Genomic DNA, 24,877 nt, shown 5'->3' on the forward strand with positions numbered 1-24,877 from the left:
GGGTGCGGGAGCCTGCAGCATGCAGCGTTCACAGGAAAAAACCAGCTCTGATTAACAAGACAGCCCACATGGGCTGTCCTTGAGGTCCAAGAAGTCAAATTAGTAGTAAACAAAAGCCTTCTAAGAAATAAATGGAAAGAAATAAAAGTAGATTAGAGACAGGAGAGGGCAGGAGGGAAGCACTGGAAAGGGACCCCAGGACTGTCCCGTGGCAGCAATCAGAAGAATTTCAGCTGAGCCCAGTGGAAACGGAAGATGAAACCAAATCAGAGCTGGGCTAAGTGGATTCCTTTCCTGGAGGAGGCTGGAGCCTAACTGAATCTGTAATAAATCTCTGTGTCTGAAGCTCCTCTGATTTCTGTTCAAACTCAGTCTTCAAAAACCTTATTCAAATGATTTCATTCCATTATTTCCAGGGTTTCTAAGACAAGAAAGAGCATCCCAGGGGTGCCTGTCTGAAGATGACATCAGTTTCAAAAGGCAAAGAGTATAGCCTCCCTTTTCCCTCTCCAGGTTAACCGAGTCCTGAGAAAGCTCAGGAAAGAAAGACTTTCTGCAGGAAGACACTGACCTGCTTCTAGACTCCCAGGTCACGTGAGTTTTCCTAGGGATGGATACATTCAGGCCATCCCTCCGCTAGCAAATGCTCAGCAAAGGTCATGAGAAGATCTGGTCCATTAACCATAAACAGCTGAACAGCAGGGTCGGGGGAGGCTTTTAAAGTCTTCTATCCATTACCAAAATCCATTCATTCAAGCATGTCTTTAACAGAGCTCGCTGTATTGGGGGCCTGTGTGTCTATGTTAGGTGGCACCAGAAGACACAAAAGGAATGTAAGGTCCCTTGAGGAATTCCCACTCACCTTGGGGAGCAGGCATAGAACATAACTGTTCACCAGAGGAACCACCGTGTACCCCAAACTACAAACACAAGTACTGAACAGGCCAGCTAGTGGGAGAGTGATCAGAACAAGCGTTCCTGTAACAATACCCATCTGTAATCACTTCAAAATGCTAGAGATTGGCCAGCACACTCTTGCGCATTGCCTCGCTTACTCCTCAAAACAACTCTGTGGGATAGCTATCAGCCTCCTTTTACAAATGAAATTATATTCAGAGATGAATGCAAATGGTAGGACTGGAACCTGGACGTACTGACTCTAAATCCTTGCACTCTTTCTACGACTCTGCCAGGAGTGCACGTTTGCTCCCTGGCTGACCATCAGACCTCGGCAAGAGACACAATGACTTGTAGAGACACATAGCAAGTTTGGGTAAGGCCACCATTTAACCCCAGGCCTCATGACAGATAATCTGACGCTGCTCCCAGAATACCTTTCAACTGGCATCTATCGGGGTGCATGCCTGAGCTTCACCTTGGTACCAAGAGCAGGAAAAGCTAACATGATTACCAAGAGAAGCTTCTGAAAGAGGCAATGCAACCTCATCAGAAGAGTACGAGGGCAGCAGAACAGACCTGGGCATGAGGGATGGAAAGGGCAGTAAGAGGGTCATCAGAAGGGCTGGTGATGGTCAGTACCATCAGCCCAGGCCACATTATCCTGAAAACCCATAGCGAGATGTCTGTCTGGGTTTGTTCAGGCTTGTCCTCATACCTGGGGATTTTAGATGTCTCCTTCAAGAGTTCTGTGTGCAATGGCAATGAACAAAGCTTCACGGAAAGAAAAGCAGCAATCTAAATCTTCTCCCTTATTTTCCCCAAGTTGGCAACAGGAGTTCGGCTAGAGCTTAAGGGATTTCTACACACTGATCTTACTAGACAGCCTCATCTATTTAATTGGACCAGTCTAGAGGGAAAGAACAGAGCCTTGGTTTCTGGCCTGGATTTAATGACTTGTACATGTTTATTTCCTCCATTAAATTGTACACTCCATACTGATTTTTTTTGTTTTTTTGTTTTTTTGTTTTCTTTTTTTTTGAGACAGAGTCTCACACTGTCGCCCAGGCTGGAGGGCAATGGTGTAATCTCGGCTCACTGTAACCTCTGCCTCCTGGGTTCAAGCGATTCTCCCATCTCAGCCTCCTGAGCAGCTGGGATTTCAGGCACCCGTTATCATGCTTGGCTAGTTTTTGTATTTTTGTAGAGATGGGGTTTCATCATGTTGGCCAGACTGGTCTTGAACTCCTGACCTCAGGTGATCTGCCTGCCTCGGCCTCCCAAAGTGCTGGGATTATAGATGTGAGCCACTGCACCCAGCCTGGGTCTTATCCAAAGTAGCAGAAGTATTTGATCACCGTGTTGAATTAAATTGAACAAATACACCTGGCTTTGCCTCCTGTGACTTTCGGGGAGCTCTTGCATGTCTCCAAACCTGAGCACCTTCATTTTTCAAATAGGAAGGAATTCCTGTTTGTCCCGCTGACCTCATACAGCTGTCATCTGTCATGAGGACTAAGTATGATCACGTATCATGTATGTACGAGCAGTATTCATAGTTTCTAGTCCCATATAAACACAAAGGTCTAGTTTGATCACTTATGAACATTTGCTTGCAGGTGGCCCTGTGTTGGGTATATTGTACATTAGGAAATTTCCTGTACGTCATTTTTCTGTCAAGACTTTCACACAGTAAGCCCTTAATAAGGATCTTCTGTACCTCGCTGATTCGACTGGCTAAGTACCCCCCAGACCAGAAAAGGAAAGTTCTTCGTGAGGCTGCAACAGACAGTGTGGTGTTCTTCCCCTAGCCTGGGTAAACATGCCAGACATGAGAAAAAGAACAGGAAGAGCTGAGTGCCTTCAGGAAATCCGAGTGTTACTCCTGTTGGCCACATGCTGACTTTATTTAAAGATCAAATAAAGGCACTCTGGCTAGCATTCGGCAAAAATGAGCACGGGGGAATCTTATTTTTAAGAATCCCTCAGGCATTTGTCATTTCTCTCAGGTCCATGTGGGCGGCTGCCAATGTTATGGGATCAGCCGGCCCCTGGACATGCCCTGAGCAACCCTGATGCCCGATCCTTCCACCGCCACTCTTCCGCACACAAGGGCATGGCGGCCCAGAGGGTCCTGTTAAAGTGTCAAGTGCTTCCTATGATACCCACACACCAGGTCTCCATATGACCCACCGGTGCCTGGCTAGGTGGGCATGTGAGCTCTCCTTTGGAAGGGTCATGGACTGGAGGAGAGGGAGTTCTGCTGAGGTGGGAAAGCCAGACAGCAGAGAGCCCTGGGCTCCTCTGGGCAGAGGAGACTCCTTAAGCGGGTGAAACTAACCATCGTGTTTTAACAAGGTATTCCAACCCTAAACCAGTTCTCCCATTTAGTTTCTTGACACTTACTGCTAGAACCATATTCACTGACTCCTTCCCCTCCTCCTTCCTCCTTCCTCCTTCCCCCAATAACGAATACTTCCTAAGTTCCAGATCCCTTCATGGCACTGAGCTGGTTACCGAGATAACCACGAAGCCCTCACGTTCTCCTGGGGGCAGGGGTAGGGGTGGCCATCAGGTATGCCTACTGCGATGTGAAAAGGGCTCTCCTGGCAAGGTGGGCAGAGAGCTGCAGGGGTAGGATGGCAAAGTAACACTGGAGTTAGGCCTTAAGGGATTACAGAGTTCTGTCAAGCCCAGGGGGTTGTGATGGGGAAGGCGTTTAAGGCAGAGGAAATAGCTGTGTGAGGACAGAGGAGTGAGAAGTTCAGGGTCACGGTGGGTCCTGGTGAGCAGCAGTGAGCACTGGGTGGGTGGAAAGGGAGAGAGGAAGGGCGGGGAGAAGAGGCTGCAAAGCTGAACTGCCACAAAGAGGGTCAAGGGCTTGCCGTGCAAGGGATACAGACTGTTCTGTGGGCAATGGGGAGGAGGCACAAACGAGTTGACCTTGTGGAGAGGGCACAGGAGCAGTGGTGTTCTGAGGCTGGTTTGCACCAGGGTGCAAGAGTAATTGTTAAGATTATTTTTACAAGAAGGTTGATTTTACATTTAAAATCAGCTGTGGTTGGCATGCCTGCATCACAGAAATAGGCAAATGTCACAAAGCAGGTTTTTTTTCCAGAGTGGTTGTTAAACATTTACCAGCACACATTGGGCATGCGTGTGTATGCATGCCCACATATGTAGAGTTGCTAACCAATAACAAAAGGGTTCAGCAACTGCAGAAAAAAAGGATGCCAGGCAGAACTACGTGAGATTTTGGCACACTCACCAGTCTGAGATTCTTCATTGCTTGGGGAAACATGCCTTGATGTAGCTGCAGTTTGCCAACTTTCATCACTTGAACCCCTCTGACGGGATGGCTTCCTGGGAAAAAAATCCTGGAAGAAACCACACAGCAAACAGTGTCAGCAGCTCTCACCTTTGCAGTCAGCATTTCATCAGGAGACTATGAAAGTAGGAGCAAACACCAGCTGTGAATGTCAATGAGGAAATTAGTTTTGCAATCCAGGAGAATGCAGTACTGAGGGGAATTAACACACAATCCACAATCGGTCTCCAGCTCCTCCACGTTTTGTGTTAGAGAAAAAAAATGATAGGACTAGAAGGTCCCCCTCATAAACACTAGAGAAGAGAAACAAAAGTTTGGAGCTCTGCGTTGCTATTTGGGAGGGATGCGCCGGGGAGAACAGGTGCTAATCTTCTCCTCCAGGCTCCTCCATGAAGCGCTAGCACTAGCAGAGCCCTGGAACAGAAGATTGCCTCTCAATACATATTTGTTGAATAAATAAAGTTTTCATGATCCCCCAACTAGATACTACCACATCCCCCTTTTAACCGCAAAGCCCTCTGATTGAATCTCAGCTGTGGAGTCCACCATGGAACACCTTTCTTATAAGCACGTGTGTATTTATTTATCATCTCACTGGATTATAATGCCTTTTATTCAGGCACCCCATCTGCGTTCTCCATGACGTCTGACATGCAGGAGGAACTCCATCCATGCTGGACCCCTTTCACATAGAACAGAATAGAATATGGTGTTGTCGTGGACCAAAGAAAGGACTGCACACACCTCCAGCTACCGGGTGTTCAGACCCTGTGATGAGCTGTATTACTTCAATTCAACAAGAATTTACCACCTTGAATTTAACCAAATACGAGCAGTTTGGCCTGTTCTGGCACCAATACCCTCTACCCCTACTCTTAGAGAATAATGAGGCCCTGCTGTATACGCACAATTGTCTCTGGGGGAAATGCCTACACACACACACACACACACACACACACACACACACAACCACAGTTTAGATGAGCTTTTCAGGCCAGGTGTGATGGCTCCCACCTGTAATCCCAGCACTTTGGAGGCTGAGGCAGGCGGATTGCTTGAGCTTAGGAGTTTGAGACCAGCCTGGGTAACATGGCAAAACCCTGTCTCTATAAAAAATACAAAAATGAGCCAGGTGTAGTGGAGCAAGCCTGTAGTCCCGGCTACCTAGGACGCTGAGGTGGGAGGATCACTCGAGCCCAGGAGGCTGAGGCTGCAGCTTCACACCACTGCACTCCAGCCTGGGTGACAGAGTGAGACCCTGTCTCAAAAAAAGAAGCTTTTTCCTTAAGGCTGAATCATCCCATTAGACACAAGACACACATTCCTGCAGGAGTTAAAACAAGGCTACACGACGGAGCATGAGTCAGCGCCCAAGCAAGGCGTAACTTCATGTACGCTAGATGTTCAAGTTTGTTGGATTGAACTGAGAAAATGATACAAGTATTGTGAAGACAAAGAGGTGACTGACGGCTGGACCGGGAAGGCTTCCTGGAGCAGGGGAACTGGACTTACACTGGCTCCCAAGGATTTGGAGAGGCTTGGCTGGGTAGGAGAAGGGAAGTGTATCCCAACCGTCAGAGAGAACGAGCCAGGGCTCACTCTAAATGCGGCTTCTCCAGGGACAGAGGTGCCTGCCCACAGACATCAATAAGATAATCCTAGAATCCATCAGTTATACAGGGCTTGCCATGTGCCAGGCACTGTTCCAACTGCTTTTCATCCATGAACCCAGAGAACCCCATCTAAGCTCTATGATGTAATAGTGATGAGGCAGATTTACCAGGAGAGACAGGTATGTTCTCTGACAAGTGCACACATATCTGCAAACCATTCCCTCTCGCTGAATCTTAACTCTTCCCCCCACGAAATGTGATATGGAAACATTTGTTTTCATTCATGCTCTTAAAAAAGTAGAAAGCAGTACCTGGGAGGAAAGTATTTAAACCGACAGAAGATTGGGCATGCCTCTTAAAAAGCTGAAAAGGGCCTAGGCACAGTGGCTCACACCTGCAGTCCCAGCACTTTGGGAGGCCGAGGCGGGCAGATCACGAGGTCAGGAGTTTGAGACTAGCCTGGTCAATATGGTGAAACCCCGCCTCTACTAAAAATACAGAAATTAGCTGGGCATGGTGGCACGCGCCTGTAGTCCCAGCTACTCGGGAGGCTGAGGCAGAACTGCTTGAACCTGGGAGGTGGAGGTAGAGGTTGCAGTGAGCTGAGATCGCGGCACTGCACTCCAGCCTGGGCAACAAGAGCAAGATTCCATCTTAAAAAAAAAAAAAAAGAAAAAAAAAGCTGAAAAGGGAGCAGAAGGGGGAACAACAAAGGAGACACCTGGGTCCTGGATTTTTCTTCATCACGTTACCTCTCACCCCTTACAAAATGAACATCATTATCTATTTGTGTAGAAATAACTTTAAGATTCCCAGACAAAGGGCGTAAGTGCAGGACGCCATTATCAGAGGGTAATTGCCCTGGTCACTTTCCTTGAAAAGCACACCTGGATTTGGGGCGTTATATTATTGCTATGAATGTGGCATCATTAAATTTAAAGGTCAAAAAGTGATTTTACACTAATAATCACTCCACAAAGTGGATGTCTGTCACGTCAGTTAGAAGAAGGAAAGAAAATTTCAGTTCTACAACAGCAGAGAAAGCGGTGCGTCATTACGCCATGACAGGTACCTGCCCCGGTCACTCGGATATTTCTAAATGAAGTAGAGCTTACTAAGGGGAGCATGAGGAAGCGCCTGTAACGGGGGACTTCCAAATAAATATTTACAGGGCAGTCTCACAGCTCTGGGGGGCTGCCGACTGCGGGCCTGGTTTTGTTTCTGGAGGCCTCCCAGCTGCAATACAGAATAAAACTCGTGATTTCTTGCTGGAGTATAGCTCCAAGGAGAACTGGTCAAGCTCACTCCTGCTGGGAGATTCTCCAAGGGTGTGGCCTTCCATCCACTTTATGGTGTAGAGCAGGGATGGGGAGAGAAGAGGGCCTGGAGGTAGTGGTCTTGACAGGACAAAAAGACAGTCATCTTTTTGATAGGACTGTCAAAAATAAAGACCAGGATTACAGTCCAAAATGAAGCAGCAATCAGGTGTGTCCAAGGACTGTGAGGACTAAAGCAGGAGTCGGAGTGAGAAGGTGAGGGGAAGGTGCACCTATGAGATGCTGGATTCCGGGTCCGGCCCCGTAAGCTATCTGCAGAAGTCCAAAGTGAGTCCCTGCCCTTGGTTAGCATGCAGTTTGCAGGTGAAGCAAATGAAATCATGATACAGAAAGGCGTGTGACAGCCACCTGACCAGGGCACAGACAATGTGTGCTCTGGGAGCAGCCGGGACCACAGTGATCAGTGGAGTGGCAGAGTTTCAGCAGGTTTCCACTGGAGATGATGGGATCCTGGGACAAGGGAAGGGATGGATGCTTGCTCTGGTGATGGGATGGGAGGCTGAATGCCAAGGGGCAGTGAGCATGCTGGTCCGGCCAGCAGAGGAGGGGAGTGGGGAAGGAGGTGCACTGGAGGCCAGGCTGTGCAGAGGCACACGCACAAAGCTAGAACTCTGGACTTCCCTTGCCAGCAGTGAGGCACTATCAAAGCGGGCTGAGGATATTTCATCAGAATAGAAAACCAAGAACATTGGAAAACAGACCCTAGAGGCAAAAAGACTTGAGGTAGGATGGTGGCAATATCAACAGAAAAGAAGGACTTGGTAAAAGAAAGGTTATGTGGGTGATTTAACAGAATCTGGGGACCCAAGGGGGTGCAGTGGAGTCTGAGCTGACTCCGTGATTCAGAAATAGAAACACCTCCACAAAAACATACAAGCAAAGCATATAATGAAATCATTCAACAAGGCAGTTTGTTTGCGTGTTATAAATTTTCCTTTCATAGGTATAATGCTAGCAATCACATGTTCCAGAATGCTTGGCCTAGATTGGAAAAAAATGTTTTAGGTGTTTCTATGGTGAATAAGTGCATAAGAAGAAATGGGTTTAAACACGCAGAGAAAAGAAGGAAATGTGCACACCAGCTTTAACTCAGACCCATAAGCACCAAGATCTTACTGATATATTTCATAGGGAGGCTGAAGGTCAGGGACCTGGGATCTGAAGTCAAAAGGTCATGGAGAAGAAATATCTCAGAGATTCTGCCAGGCTGAGGTTGCTGATCTCTATTGGTTCTATGTGACGCAATTACCAATCGCATTATTCAGATAGCAGCTCTGGCATTTACAGGGTAGGAAAACGCCTTTGTTATTCAGGGCTACTGCTCTGGTTTGAATGTGTTCCCTCCAAAATGCAGATGCTGAAACTCAATGGCCACTGTGGCAGTGTTTGGAGGTTGGGCCTTTAAGAGGTGATTAGGTCACCAAGGCTCCTCCCCTTGCGAATGGGATCAAAGCTCTTATAAAACAGGTTTCACGAACGGTTCAGCTTGTTTGCTTTCCACCGTGCAAGGACACAGTGTTCCTCCCCTGCAGAGGACACTGCTTTCCACCGTGCAAGGACACAGTGTTCCTCCCCTGCAGAGGACACTGCTTTCCACCGTGCAAGGACACAGTGTTCCTCCCCTCCAGAGGACATAGCAACAAGACATCACCTTGGAAATGGAGAGCAGCCCTCACCAGACAACCTGCTGGCTTGGATTTTATGGCTTGAACTTCCCAACCTCCAGAACTGTGAGGAAAAAAAAAAAAAATTCTGTTCTCTGTGAATTACCGTCTATGGTATTTTGGTATAGCAGCACAAAGTTAAGACAATTATTTTTAAAAAACTGATCCAAAATATATTACTGAACCTGAAAGGAGAACTTAATCTGCCTGTTTAGATTGTATTTTAGAGCCGCTAAATAGCTCCAGTTGTATGAATTTTAGCTGATAAATGTGGAATGAGGATGGAATTAGAAAAATCATTTTGCAACTCCTGGAGAATTATTTGGCCGAGGGGAGAAAATATCACTCGATGAAACCATTAGATAAAAGGATAGTAAAGAATTGTATAGTGGATGGATTAATTTGTTACCACCTGAATCCACTGATCAATCTTAGCATCACCAAAGTAGGATAACTAGATGCTGAGTGCCATCGGATGCAGAAGAATTATTTTTGACTACCTATCAACTATCCTTGTGAAACAAAACAAAACCCTACACACTGAAGCTGAATTTAATCAAGCCTGCAAAGTTAAATCCCACTTCATATGGAAAAACAAGGGACAGAGGAACAAGTAAAGCAGTCAGCTGAATCTGGGGTATGGGAAATTCTACAAGCCTGGACCCAGGATCTTCAACAAGTCAATCATAGCAAAAGAAAAAGATGGTAGCAGAAAAATACTATAGATTAAAAGAGATGTAGGAGATGTAACAATCACATACAAGGTGCAGACCTCGTGTATCCATACTCAGCCAAGACAACTGTAAAAAGGTATTTCTGAGATAATCCAGGAAATCTGAGCGTGAAACGGCATTGTGGATGGAAGAAAAAATGTCCACAATTTTCAGGAATACAAAACTGAGGTGCACATGAATTAAATGACCTAAAACCTAATATCTGAGATTTCACTTAAATCTAGTCACTCCTCTGTATGCACAAGATGTTAGTTCCAGGATCCCCACAAATACCAAAGTCTGTGGATGTTTAAGTCTTTTACGGTCAGCCCATGGTATCCCCGGGTTATAAATCCCCGGGTTATAAATCCCCAGGTTCAGCATCTGCAGGTTCAACCAACTGCAGATCAAAAGCACAGTTGGCCCAGCATATCCACATGTTCTGCATCCAGTTCAATCAAGCACAGATCACTCAATGCAGAAGGCATGAATTTGGAGGGCCAACTGTATCTTCAGCAGATTTTCAGCTTCCAACAATGGTGGAGTAGCTTATTTCAGACCAAGCAGCTTATCTGCTGCTGAAAACAGGAAAACATGGACCAAAAAGTATTTTTAAGAATCTGTTTGAAGGTATCAAGGAGGCACTAAGGCAGCAAGATCTTGAAAAGTCAGGATCATGGAAAGAATGGAAGGTGAACCTTGTATTCATTGGTGCTTTTCCCTTTGATGATCTTCTAGTAGACACAGGCTCACCAGCTGAGCAATGTTTTTGGCAGTCTCATAGAAAAGGAGACACAGAAACTGGAATTCAGGGATCAACAATGATAACAAGGAGCTCTAGTAAACATCCCTGACTTTCGATTCTGACCACCAAAGGACTACAATCTATCTAGGCATAGTACAGTAACTTAGAAATAAAGCAGCCACTACAAAGAATGAATCACTTCAAATCCTGATTGGATTAAGGTATGATCTCTTTCTCTCCTGATTCCCAGAAGCAAAAGTAAACATCTCTGAAGGAGACAACTTCATCCCCAGCCTCAACTTACCTCACATTTTCTGTATAATGTTCTGCATTTGGTAACATTATAACCCGGCATACGAAAAGACAAGAACCCTCTGAAAACCAAGAGAAACAACACAGACAGTGAGACAGACCTACAGGTACTGAAACAGTAAGGTTCTCATACACGGACTTTAACTCATAAATGTGTTTCAGAACTTAAATAACAGGTAAGAATTTTAGCAGAAAACCAGAAATTATGTAAAAAATAACCAGTGGAAGTTTTAGAACTGAAAAATAGAAAACTAAAATTAAGAATTTAACCGCTTAGCATTAGATTAGTCAGAGCTGAGGAAAGAATTAGTGAACTTCAAGGTAGGTCAAATGAATATCTCCATCAAAATACACAGAGACAATGGAATGGAAATAAACAGGGGCACAGGTCTCTTATGTGTCAACCGGAATCTCAAATGAGAGAAAGGAGAGAATGGGGCAGAAGCGACAGATAGATAGATAGCTGTAATGGTGGAACATTTTCAAAACTAAAGACAGCAAGTCACAGATTCAAAAATGCTAAGAACTGCACAAAGACTAAAATAATTCAACAAAGGGAAAAAGAAGAAGGATGACAGATAAGGTAAGTGTGGCAAAATCTTGGTAAGAATTACTGAAGCTGGATGATAGACATAAGAAAGGTCATATTACTCTATTTTTGTGAACAGTTGAAAAATTTCATAATCGGGGCACTGGATTTTACTTTTTCACTTTTAGAAATGATGGACTTTGGTAGATAGCCTCAAGTTTCAAAAGATTTGGAATTTTACTAAATTTTGAGCCTTGTGTAGAAATAAAATGATACATTCAACGAACAGTATACAACAGCCTTCCAATGTTGTTTCAAGACATTAGACATAGACTTGATAGCTAGAAAAATAGCAGAGGGAGCAACAGCCCACATTCAACATTAAAAGGCTTTGTTTTAGGTCTTAAAGTAAACGTAGAAACTCAGTGTCATGTGCCAGGAGTAAATGGGCAAAGAGGCAGGAGAGGCACATGGAGTCAGTCATCCGGTGTTCCTTAGGCTCTGTTTAATTTAAAGCAGCAGTTTTATGGAAGTTATTTATGCCTTTGTGGCAGGATAACTTTATTTGTAATACGATACATTTTTGTTGCGGCCAGGGTAGGGGGGTAAGGTCCTAACATGAGGAAACAAAACCAAAGAGGGGGGAGGGGAAAGATGGGCCCTACTGTCAAGAAACCACCTCAGAACAAGGAGAACTATTTCTTACCACGACCTTAATTAACCCAGGCTGTTACTCTGGAGAGGTGCTGTTTCCCAAGTGGGTGATGATTCATTGCTTCTCCATCACCTCTACTGCTGTGCTCCGCTGGTGACAGGAGATCAGGGCCATGAATTCTTGTTTCCAAAAGAAAAAGAACTTGGGTTCCAGCCCAGACGGAACCCTCGGCTCTTATTTGGTCCATGATATGTGCTATTGGCTCCACCTCATTAAGAAAGATGGATCTGCACTCCCCCATCTCTATGGGAGTCACAGAAAGAAAATCCGCAGTGTCACGCAGAATTGGACAACGTCACAGTGAGATTTTTGTCTCATTGCAATGAAATTTTTATTGCATTTCTTTTACTCCATAAACTGAGATACATTCTACTTCTCTTAAAAACTTTCACCAAATACGTCCTTCACTCAAAAGGTAGGCTTTAGGCCAGGCGCCATGGCTCACACCCTTAATCCCAGTGCTTTGGGAGGCCAAGGAGAGAAGACTGCTCCAGGCCAGGAGTTCAAGGGCAGCCTGGGTAACACAGTGAGATGCCACCTCTGCAAAAGGAAAAAAAAATTTAATTAGTTAGCCATGCATGGTGTTGCATAGCTGTAGTCCCAGCTACTTGGGAGGCTGAGGTGGGAGGATCACTTGAGTTCAGGAGTTTGAGGCTGTAGTGAGCCATGACAGTGCTGCTACACTTCAGCCTGAGTGACAGACAAGACTATCTCTAAAAATAAATACATAATTTTTTAGAAGTAAGGTTTTCTTACTCTCATTAGTTTGACAATTAAGAGTTACTTGCACATGATCCATTATTAGAATCTTTAATCAGATAATAAGAATAAAAGAGACTTTCGATTATCTGAAATGTCCATGTTATTCACACTTAGGAGCACAGAGGGTAGGAAAGCAGTAGATAAATTAGAATGAAGGAGATAACAACATTTGGGCTGAAGACAGGGCTCTTCCAATTAGCTTATTCACAATTAATGTGATAAGAGATTGGAGAGCATCTGGAAATGTATACAATTCCATACAAACACAAACTAGTATTAAGTTTCCAGCGCTAATAAATGTATGGTAATTAGTGGAATGCACTGTTACACCCACATGGAGATTACACGCTGGGGGAGGGGGGAATCACTAAAATAAAAAGCATGATAGCATCAAAATGGTTATTTTCCACAGCCAAAAACAAACAGACAAACAAAAAACCACTTGAACTACTTCTACATTTGCCTGTTTCTTTTAAAATACAAGTGGCATGCGCAGCAACACAGAGGAAAGCCTGGAGTAGTGGAGATGATTCTGGATGAGCGTCCTCATTAAGGGAAAGATTTATGTTGCAGATAGGGCTAAGCATCCAATAATGAACCAAACTTGGGTTTTGGTCTTTCCTTCTAGAAAACACACTGAGAAACTACTGCCTATATTTGTAACTTTTATATTAAGCGTGTTCAATTATTTTCATTTCATGCTGGACTTAAAAGTTTCCTCACTCCCTTGCCCACGAGCAGGCTGGCTGGCAGAAGGGAAACCTCAGGGGCTGTGTGGCTGGCCCTCAGTGTGGCACAGGGGTGAGGACTGGCCAGCATCTTCCAGGCGGGCAGGACGGTCCTCCACTTCATGTAGACAGTTTCCTCTTGAAGACTCATAATAGTGATAATGCTGTCCTTTTGCCTGTCTCATATAAGACAGCACTATTTTTTTAGGGTATGAAACATTTGATGACATCTTGAAGGATTTCAGAAAGACCGGCTACCACGACCGAAGTAGAAAATAACCATCATTTAGTTTAATACATCCTTGAGAAAAAAATGGTGATGAGATTTTCCCTACAGAAACTGCATTTATCCTGTAGTCTATCCTTATTATGTGGGCAATAAAAGATAAGGTTCTGAATGTACACACTAAAGTCCTCAAAAGATGGTCATATCATTGAGGTCATCCTCAAGAAGAAACTTACAGCAGAAATTTCACAATTTTCAGAAAAGTTTAAATTTATTTGAACGTTTTAGTTCAAGTTTATAAAAGCTGGTTTACATTCTACTCCTAGAAATGCAGCAGGCATGGTAGCTATACCGATTCAATGGAAACATACTGAAAACAATGTAAAATGCTTGATGAAATATTCTAAAAAGCAGTAAGATGCTGGCAAAATAGTAAGGCACTGTCAGGCCAAAATGTGAGTGAAGGACTCCTGACAAGTAAGCAGAATGGCCCAACTGCTGGTCTGCCTGGAGTCTCTGTCCTCCCCTGCTCTGCGGGGCGTGGGGGACCAAAGAGCAAGTCCACCGTCTCCCCAGCAGGATGGGGTCTAGCAGGAAATCCTTCCTTTTGGCCAACTTATTTGGAATGGCGAGTAAGACATGACTGCAGATAACAGAAGGAAACAGATTATATTCAAAAGAGTCACAGAGAGCTGACAGGCGGCTGCAAGAGTGGAAGCTGAAAGCCGGTGGAACGACATCTGCCACGTGCCGGAGGAAAACAAACTCCTCCGCTAGAATTCTGCATCCCAAAAGACATCTTTCAAGAATAAGGTTGAAGAGCTGAAGGGTGCAGGCTTCTGATGATGATGAAAATGTTCTAAAATTGACTGTAGTCATGGTTGCACATATATTTAAATATATTGAAAACCACTGAAGTATACACTTTAAACGGAGAAATTGTAAGCTGTATAAATTGTCTCTCAATAAATCTCTTAAAAAGGATAAAGATGAAATAAAAATATCTTTAGACAAAGAAAAAAAAAATTGAAAATGTGTCACCAGATCTTCACAAAAGGAATTTCTAACATTCTAGGTAGAAGGAAAGTTATCCCAGATGGATGGTGTAAGATACAAGAAAAAACGGACAAAGAGAATGCTTCATATGGGCAAATCTATGAATACGGACAAAATAATTTTTATGGGTTAACAATACGGTAAAAAATTAAAACACACAATAATCGTAGCATATACATCAGTTGGAGAAACAGTCAGATTCAATTGTCCTAAAGCCTCTCCACATCCATAAAGCGCCTGAGAAAGTAACATACTTTCTTTACAATTCTTTAACAGTTCATCTGTGACTTATATATCCTTCACAGTATATGATTTATTTAATAATTTTAAACATTTGAAAAACTGATTTAATGTTCTGTTTTAATTTCTTAGTATAAAGCCACTTTGCCGAGAGCAGTCAGGTTAACAGGTAATCTAGGGATTTAATGATCTCAGAGATTGAGTGTTAAATCAATAAGAAAGTAACACTGTGGTTCAAAAATACCTACATACCCTTCCCTTGCTTGGAAAGAAAAGATGAAAGTTACAAAAATTAAACATGAATAAAAATCTGCACAATTTACTTGAAAATAGAAGATGAAATGTAGTTTGGCATCAGTGAGCTCACCAAGCTGTATGTATCTGTATCTACAAGGTTGTTTAACACTATACTTATGTGTTGTTGTTGACATATATTTCAGTGTTACTGGTACTCTTATTGAAATCAATCACTACAGATGCCAAGTACTCAGAGCCCACAGACCTTGAAGAAGTCACAGGATGGGTTTTCACAGCACAGGTGTTGGGAGGTTCTGGGAAGCAGAGATGTTCTCTTCTTTGAAGATTTTCGAAGAAAAATACAGCCTGTTGTGGCAGAGTAGCTGGCACTGCTTAGAGGCAGAATCATGAGAAAGTGAGGCGATAGCAGAGGTTGGTAAACTTCACCTCAAAGCCAAATCCCATGAGCAACATGCTTTTGTAAATAAGGTTTTGTGAGGACACAGCCGTGTCCATTCATTTATATGCTGTCCACAGTTGCTTTCAAACTACAAGAGCACAATTAAGTAGGTGGATGTACGGCTTGCAAAGCTGAAAATCTTTACTACCTGGCTCTTCACAGAATAGTTGCTGACGCTTGCTCTACAACAAAGGAGCTACTAAAAATAAGAGGCGAGGAAGAGGATCCCTTACAAAAATTATCCTGCAATGGACAACCATGGGTATGTCTTGGGAGTGGGGCTGCCTAGTTGTCTGTGTCACTAGCAACAATAATGGTAATTATAGTAACAGCATTTCACGCAGTTAGTGCCTTTGCTTCATGTCAGGCACTGTCCTAAGGACTTTTAGTTCAATTTATTCTTAAAAAAAAAAAAAAAAAAATCTTATTCAAGCAGACACTGGTAATGATGGTATAAAGTAATTAGTGATTCTTGTCCATAGAAAATGAGTACAAGACTAGTCAAAATTGCCAAAGGCAACCACTTTAGGGCATCAGAAATTGATCTAAGGTAGACAAAAAATTGAGAAGTGTTAATTTTTTTAAATAGCTATATTTTAGGGTAAGAAAATCAGGATTCTATGGTCTTCTTGCCTGAGGCTATTTCCATCTACCATTCACCCCCAAGTCAGTCTTAGAAGGAATGAGACCAGCTCTCCACATCACCTGGGTAACTGGGAAATTGCATGTACACAAGGGGGACCCAAAAGAACCTCGTCAAAAGTAAAAACCAGGGGAGATTTGAGGACCTTGGATGTATCTTCTCACGCACAAGTGACCAGCGGAGTGGAAGCCTTACAGGCTCGAGGTATTTCCTAGAGGTCCTCTGTGTCTTCTGCACAGCTTCGTGGTCCGCCCATATCACAAAAAAGAAGAAGAGTAAAACACTAAGCAAAGACAACACTGATGAGCTCCACCGCGCACTCCACACTCCACAGCTGAAGTCCAAGTTACAAAACCATACGCCACAAAATGCCCACCAACAACTCTCAGAACAAAACAGAATGCAGAGTTATAACACGTTATTTCAAATGTTCACTTCCCAACCCAAAACCAGGAGATACACTGTCTCTACACTCTGCCCCCGCCCCGCAAAAAAATACAGACAGAGGGCAGGATAATGATACAAAGTGTCAAAAGAAAGTATCAGCCAAGATATCTGTACCCAGAGAAACTGCCATGTAAAAATGAAGATGAATGTAGTAAAGATGAGTCTTTCTAAATTAACTTAGTGAAAGTGTAATAAAAACCCAAGCTTGATATTTGCAGATATAGACAAACTGGTTCCAAAATTTCTATGGAAACACAAAGGAATTAGAATAGTCAGAGCAGTTCTTAAAAAGAATAAAACTGAAAGGCTCACACAATCCAATTTTAAGACTTACTAGAAAGCCACAGCACTCAAGACGGTGTGGCGTTGGCAAAGAGATAGACACGAAATGAATGGAACACAATAGAAATTCAAGAAATTGATTCACACAAATGTAGCCAATTATTATTTCCTCTTTTTTTTACAGCATAAGAACAACTCAATGGAGTAACCATGGCATTTTTAACCATCCTCAACAGCACCTGTTATCTACCTTTTCTGTTATATCCATCCCAGTGGGTGTGCAGGGCTCTCTCACTGTGGTTTTGACTTGCATTTCCCTCATGGTTAATCATGCTGAGCATCTTTTCATGTGTTTATCAGCCATTTGGATATCTTCTTTGGAAAATGTATAGTCCAGTCTAGGAAGGAAAACGAACTTCAACCTGAACTTCATAAATTGTATCAAGGTCAACTATGAGGCCATGAACTCAAATAGATCATTGATCTAAATACAAACTTGTAAAAATGTTAGAAGACATAGGAGAAAATCTTCATGACCTTGAGTTAGGCAAGAGTTCTTATATATGACACCAAACACATGATTCATAAAAGAAAAAAAATGGAAAAATTAGATTTCATCAAAATTAAAAGCATTTACTCTGTAAAAGATACATTTAAAAGATGGAGGCCTGGCTTGGTGGCTCACACCTGTAATCCCAGCACTTTGGGAGGCCGAGGTGGGTGGATCACCTGAGGTCAGGAGTTCGAGACCAGTCTGGCCAACATGGTGAAATCCCGTCTCTACTAAAAATACAAAAATTAGCTGAGCTTGGTGGCATGCACCTGTAATCCCAGCTACTCAGAGGCTGAGGCAGGAGAATCACTTGAATCTGGGAGGCAGAGGTTATAGTGAGACAAGATTGTGCCACTGCACTCCAGACTGGGCGACAGAGTGAGACTATGCCTCAAAAAATATTAATTAATTAAAATTTTTAAAAAAGAAACTATATCTGATATCTATGTGTTCAGAGCTTTCTTTGCTCAGGCACCCTCTTCCTCCCACAGTCTCTGAAGGCCAGGTAAAAAGGCTAGTTCTTTACCCTCCCGCTAAACCAATTATGTGTCACTCCTTCTAGATTGTGGAAGTGTATATGCATTTCCTTTACTTAATTATAGAACCAAATCCCTACTTAGAGGTCAAATCACTGTAGTTCCTTTAATCTTGTTCCCAGAGGAGACCCTGCAGCCATGAATAATCTTATTTCGTACTTATCAACTTGTAAGATTTTGACAGTTTTTGGTAATGCACAAACAGCCATAAATACTGCTCAAGCAGTATTTCTCCAAGGGAGGAAGAAAGGGAAAAAGATGAGGGAAGAGTAAACATTCATGAGAAGAAAGATTTCTCCCCTTTGGGAATCTATTTATTTTGCCATCGTCAAAGTGAGTCAGGAATTCAAACACCTGACAGCACAGAAGTGGCAAAACCATTTGGGTTTGACTTGATGGTCCTGAGAAACTGCTGGCCATACTTTTCAAATTCTACAAATATAATTAGTGGCTTGTTTGCTATTTTGGCAATTTAAAGCAGGGGGTAGGACTGCCTGTGACAAAATCAGTGATTGAATGATTAAACTAGATGCTCATAGTCAAAGTGGCATCTGGCAATGTACCTCTAATACAACATTCCCATTTTTAAAATACCTATTGAGATATAAAAACAGATTTAAATATAAAAAAATTAAATTCAACTTAAAACACTTTAAAACTAGGGCCAATGCCTGAGTCCAGAAAGAGACCACCTAATGCCAGGGTCTAAGAGGTCTTCTGAGCTACAATTTTGCTGAGGTCCATGCACAGTGAAATGCTATGAGGGTAAGACGGCCTGCTTGGAAAGAGTGACAAGGACCCTTCACACTGTCTGAATCATGGATCGGAAATCAAGTCATCTGCACCAAGCGAGAATCTGCACAACTGTCTGTGCACCATGTGGGGCTGGCTTCCACAGCCGACAGACTCACTCACTGTGGTCCCTCTCTCCTCAGGCAATTCAGACCTTTATTCCATAGACAGACTTTAACTCCTGGGAAAAAGCACGGTGGAGAGCGGAGAGAAGTGGTGGGAATGGCGTCACACTGAATACTGGCCTCAGCAGATCTCATACATAACGTGATAAGAGAAGGCTGAGATACGAGGAGCCTTGACAGAAGTACATTCTATAGTGTTTAGTTTTCAATGTACTTTGTTTCATGTGCCAGAAAAGCAAGATAAGAGAAGATGCCATTTCAGTCAACCAGTTCCCAATAGATAAAAACACCCTGGATTGTGAGAACGGGCTGTAGGCTGAGCATCTCCATCTGCTGTCCAGTAACAGATCTGATGAGGGAATCCAAAGAGCACTGAGTCAAGGGCAACGTGTGTACTATTTCCACCAGCAAACATTAATACTGAATGTTTTCACACTAAAATGGGGGAAAAGGCAAGGATGTCTGCCATCCATACTCATATTCAATGGAATACTAAAAGTACTGGCCAGTGTCATAAGGCAAGAAAAAAAATAACAGGATATAGAACAGAAAGGAAAAAATAAGCTGCCCCTATTTACAGGTAACATGATTGCCTATGTAGAAAATCCCAAGGAATTTTCAAAAACATTTTTAGATCTAATAAGTGAATTAAGTAAAGCAGCAGGACAAACTCAACACACGAAAATTAATCATGCATCTACAGACTAGCAAGATATACATGAAAACCAAAATAAACACAGTAATACAAAATTACTTAGGTATGAATTTAAAATTGAATACTTAGGTACACATCTAAAAATACCATGGACAGTATCTGTATACTAAAAGTACAAAACACAGATGAAAGATCTAAATAAATAAAGAGCTATACTGTGTTCGTGCATTGGAAGACCCAACATAGTGAAGTTGTCAGTTCTCTCCAAATTGATATATAGGCCAATTTCTATCAAAACTCCAGCAAGAGTTTTTGTAGATATAGACAAGAGTATTGTAAAATTAGCATGCAAAGGGAAAGGAACTAGAGAAGCTAACACAATTTTGGAAAAGGAGTAAAATTGGAGATTCATGTGATCTGATTTCAAGTGTTTCTACAGAAGTACACTACTCATGACCAGAAGTAGCAAGCACTAGTTCCCTTGCTAATTCTGGGATGTTCACTTACCACACTGCTCCCCTGTTCCCAGTTTTCCACTGTACTTTGGAAAAGCTAGTTTGGAAGCATTGCAGGAGAGGTATCTGAGCATCTGTATATGTCAAATGGTTGTTCTCGTCATCTACTGCTGTGTAAGAAACCACCCCAAAATGGAGTGGTATAAAATAATAACCATTTTCTTAAGGTCACATATTCTGTGGGTCAGAAACTCAGAAAGGGTACAGCAGGGATATCTCCCATCTGTTCTGTTATATCTGGACCTCAGTTAGGATGACTTAAATAGCCAAGGGTGTCTCAAAACAGCAGCAGCTCGAAGATCTATTTCCAAGATGACTTCTTCATTTTCACCTCTGGCACCTGAGCTCAAGTGACCAAAAAATGAACTCAAGTAGGGACTATCGACAAGAGTACTTAAGTGGCCTCTCCTTTTAGGTTCTCAAAACATGGCAGCTTGGTTCTAAGAGGGAATGTCACAAGAAGGACCTTTCTGGAAAGCCGAGTTTTGCCAAGGACCAAGGCAGAAGCTGCAAGGGTTCATCTACCTTAGCCTTGGAAGTCACACTAATTCATTTCTGCTGCATTCTAGCAGTTACAAGAGCATCACTTAGGGAAAACGAGATTCAGGCGGAGAGAATTTAGACTGAATTTTTTTTTTTTTTGAGATGGAGTCTCACTCTTGTTGCCCAGGCTGGAGTAGAGTGGCACAATTTTGGCTCACTGCAACCTCCACCTCCTGGGTTCAAGGGATCACCTGGCCTCAGTTTCCTGACTAGCTGGGATTACAGGCATGCACCATTGTGCCTGGCTAATTGTTTTGGGTTCTTAGTAAGGATGGAGTTTCACTATGTTGGCCAGGCTGACCTCAAGGTTGGATCAGGTGGAACGCTTGAGGCTCGAACTCCTGACCTCAAGTGATCCATCCTCCTCGGCCTCCCAAAGTGCTGGAATTACAGGCATGATCCATCACGCCAGGCCAGACTCAATGTTTGACGGGGAAACGGTAATCTTACATTACAGAGAGTGTGGAAGTGGAAGAAGAGATATTGTAGTGGACATCTTTTGAAAATACAAATTGTCACAATGGTTACAGTAAAAAAATACAGAAGCATTTAAAAAAAATCCTCCACTAAAGTAATTTCCACTTTATCCAGGTATTATGTTATAACCTCAGAGCCTCTCTAAGTCCTTCCACTCACATGGAAGGTTCTATTATACTTGCAGATGCAATACTGTGCCTTTCACATGCTCCCTAACTAACAAAGTAGTATTAGTTTACACCCATTTCCCTACCCCACCTTTTGGGTGGGTGATTCCTCACCATGAGGATCCCTTTGCCCAACCGCTCCCCATCCCCTTGGTGTTTTCTTTCAAAAGACAGGGCACCCCTCCCCCAGAGAGACAGCAAGCAAATGAGAGAGACAGAGAGCGAGCCAGGGAGCGAGAGAGAGGGAGGGGGAGAGACAGAGAGAGAGAGAGAGAGAGAGAGAGAGAGAGAGTGAGAGACAGAGTGAGGGAGTGAGAGAGTGTGAGAGTGAGAGAGTGTGAGAGCGAGAGAGACAGAGTGTGAGAGCGAGAGAGAAAGACAGCGAGGGAGAGAGACAGTGAGAAAGTGAGAGCGAGAAAGTGAGGGAGATAGCAAGAGAGCGAGACAGCGAGAGCAAGAGAGAGAGCAAGAGAGAACGAGAGCAAGAGAGCGAGAGCGAGAAAGCGAGTGAGAGCAAGACAGACAGCAAAAGCGAGAGAGCGAGAGCAAGAGAGACAGCGAGAGAGAGAAAGTGAGAGCGAGTGAGAGAGAGACAGCGAGAAAGAGAGTGAGAGCGAGAGAGTGAGAGCGAGAGAGTGAGAGCGAGTGAGAGACAGGCAGACAAGGTCTTGCTCTGCCACCAGCTGCAGTGCAGTGCTGTGACTATAGCTCGCTGTAACCTCAAAGTCCTTGGCTTAAGAGATCCTCCTGCCTCATCCTCCCAAGTAGCTAGGACTACAGGTGTATGTCACCATGCCTGGCTAATTTTATTATTTTAATTTTTTGTGGAAATGGGGTCTCGCTATATTGGCCAGGCTGGCCTCAAATTCCTGGCCTCAAGCAATCCTCCCATCTTGGGATTCCAAAGTACTGAGATTACAGGTATGAGCCATGATGCCCAGCCAGAATTTTCTAAAAGAGCCTTTTAGAATGCCGCTATACCACGGTTATATTTATTTTAACTTGTAGAAGTTTTTTGTTTTTTGTTTTTTGTTTTTTTAATCACTATTGGAGACACTAGATACTACATCTATTATCTAAAAACTTACCATGACAACTAGTTGAGAACAAAGCTTTGTAAGAATAAGCACTGAGCTGAGTTGGCGTGTGGACAGGGGGATGGTGGCAACAGAATATTAAGAAGAGAAAGAAGGCTACAGAAACCTGGGTATGATATCAAAACAACAAAGATTATACCACCTAATAACTGTAAGTACAGTAAGTATGACACCTTTATACACCACAAGCCAAATTCACATCCACTGCTTCATTAATTAAAGCTGTACAATGTATTATTATGTTGCTAACGCAATGTAGAACCCAAGTTTCCAAGAGGCTTAGTGATTTGGCCAAGGCTGCACAGCCACAGAAGGGCTGAGACCAGAACTCAGCCTGTGCTTCCTGAACCCAGGCTCTCTCCAGTCCACGTCACTGCCTCCCTGAACCTCACCTAATGGTCGTGGACATGTTAACTTCTTATCATACAACTGAAATATTTCCAATCAATGCAAGAGCGCTGACATACTCTGAGACCACTGAGTATGAACATGCCAGCAGCCCAGCATCACCCACCCCACAGCGCCCACCAGGTTCACACGTGAAGCCAAATTCATCCCTTCAAACAAACAAACAAACAAAAAAAGTGTTAGAAAAATGTGAAACCAGTGAATCTGCCAGCACGGTTGTTTCACATAGAAAACCTGGAATCCAACATCCAAATAAACAGCAGAATACTGTTGCTACCAGCTGTGATTCCATTTAAGACACCATTTGTGGAAAATATTTATTACAGTCTTCCATTTTCTCAGCACAAAATCAAAGAAAACTGAGAAATGTGAAATGACGTTGTCTTCAAAACTCCGGTCATAGAGTAACTCAGCTCTCGTGGCTATTCTCCGAAGACGCTATTGATGTTCTACCAGGTCGATGGAATAATCTAATTCGCCAGCAGGAAAAAATGCTGGCAAACAGAATTGTGTTCATTAGAGCAGTATCTTTACAACGCCTTCTTCCCCTTTCATCACTTTTCAAGATCACACATCGTGCCACAGGGCCGACCCACAACCTTGCTATGCCCTGGATATTTCAGTATTTTTTACAGTTGGAAGCAGATTTTTAATGCTTTTGCAAATTACAGCTCTTTTTGCTAAAATGGGCTCATTTACGTGGCTGGGGAAAGGCGGTCTCTCTGCCTCCTCCTCTCTGAAGGCCTAAGAGGCAGCTCTTCACACGCAGCTCCCATTACTTCAGGCTCATGAGTTCCCGTGGGGGCAGAGTCTCTTCCACAATCAGTTCATCAGACCAGGTGCTGGACCAGTTCACATCAACGTTGTGAAGTAAGCATCATTTGTCTTCACTCCCTTTCCATTCCTCTTAGTTCCTGCCAATTTTTCTCTTTCCCTTGGGCTGAAGGACTCACCAACGGCCTTCTTAGTGTGGCCTCACAAACGCTGCCTTCGCCACAGCAGCTTTCCCCAGAAGTTCCCTCTTTACCCAGTCAAACTTCCAAGCCTCCTTTGGAAAAGCCTGATCTCATCAGGGTGTTAAAAAAAAAAAAACCACCTTATTAGATGAAATTACAGGTGTTAATGATTAATAATTTCATAGATGAGTTTAGATTTTGAGGGAGAAATTTTTACCAACTCAAAACAATTTTTAATGGGTAAAATTTGAGACAACACAACTACGTGCTGCATTTTCATCTGTGGGAAGGAAAAAGATTTTGGGGCACAAGCGACTCCCAGATTCTTCAAAAGCAAACCACAGAGAGTGGAGATTCATGTGTGTGGTAGAGGTCCAAGCACACTATGGGGAGTCGACTTTCAAACTGGGCAATGTACTGGTCACGCACTCAACCTTGCCGGTGAAGTGTCCTTTAAATCACTTAGTCCTGTGAAGCAAATGCAAGATGCATGGATGGGCTTGCAACCACCTGACCAGACTAGCACAGGGAACAGGGCGAGGAGAACAGTGAGCAGACTAGCACAGGGAACAGGGGGAGGAGAACGGTGAGCAGGGCACCCATGAAGCACTGCTTCTACTTTCTGAGCTGCTGGAATAGACTACGAGCTTTGTGGTCTGCATTCCTCTACTTCTACTCAGCATTCACATGACTCGGCAGGCCAGATGTTATTCCTGCCTCATGCCTACTAGGTTAAAGGAGGGGGGATGCTTTACTTCCAACTATTGAAATGAATCACAGATTGTTTAGAGCCAGAAGGAAGCAGAGATCACCTACTTCAACCCTGTTACCTTAAAGGTGATGAAATAGCCTAAAATACGAAAAGCAATGGCAACAAAAGCCAAAATTGACAAATGGGACCTAATTAAACTAAAGAGCTTCTGCACAACAAAAGAAACTACCATCAGAGTGAACAGGCAACCTACAGAATGGAACCTACAGATTGCAGAAAATTTTTGCAATCTACTCATCTGACAAAGGGCTAATATCCAGAACCTACAAAGAGCTCAAACTAATTTACAAGGAAAAAACAACCCCATCAAAAAGTGGGCAAAAGATATGAACAGACACTTCTCAAAA

General features: G+C 43.3%; 1 protein-coding gene across 1 annotated transcript in view; it reads right to left on the reverse strand.

Annotated features, from left to right (window-relative positions):
- Window positions 1-4,165: 4,165 nt before the first annotated feature.
- LOC105532834 (histone-lysine N-methyltransferase SMYD3-like) overlaps window positions 4,166-24,877 on the reverse strand; it is a gene marked incomplete at its 3' end in the record, with an annotated part of 469,568 nt that continues 448,856 nt past the window's right edge. Inside the window, exon 7 of the mRNA XM_011971138.1 lies at window positions 4,166-4,274. Coding sequence (XP_011826528.1) covers window positions 4,166-4,274 — 109 coding nt within the window. The remainder of the gene's footprint in view (window positions 4,275-24,877) is intronic.

Source organism: Mandrillus leucophaeus, unplaced genomic scaffold (assembly GCF_000951045.1).
Source record: "Mandrillus leucophaeus isolate KB7577 unplaced genomic scaffold, Mleu.le_1.0 Scaffold989, whole genome shotgun sequence".
NCBI lineage: Eukaryota > Metazoa > Chordata > Mammalia > Primates > Cercopithecidae > Mandrillus > Mandrillus leucophaeus.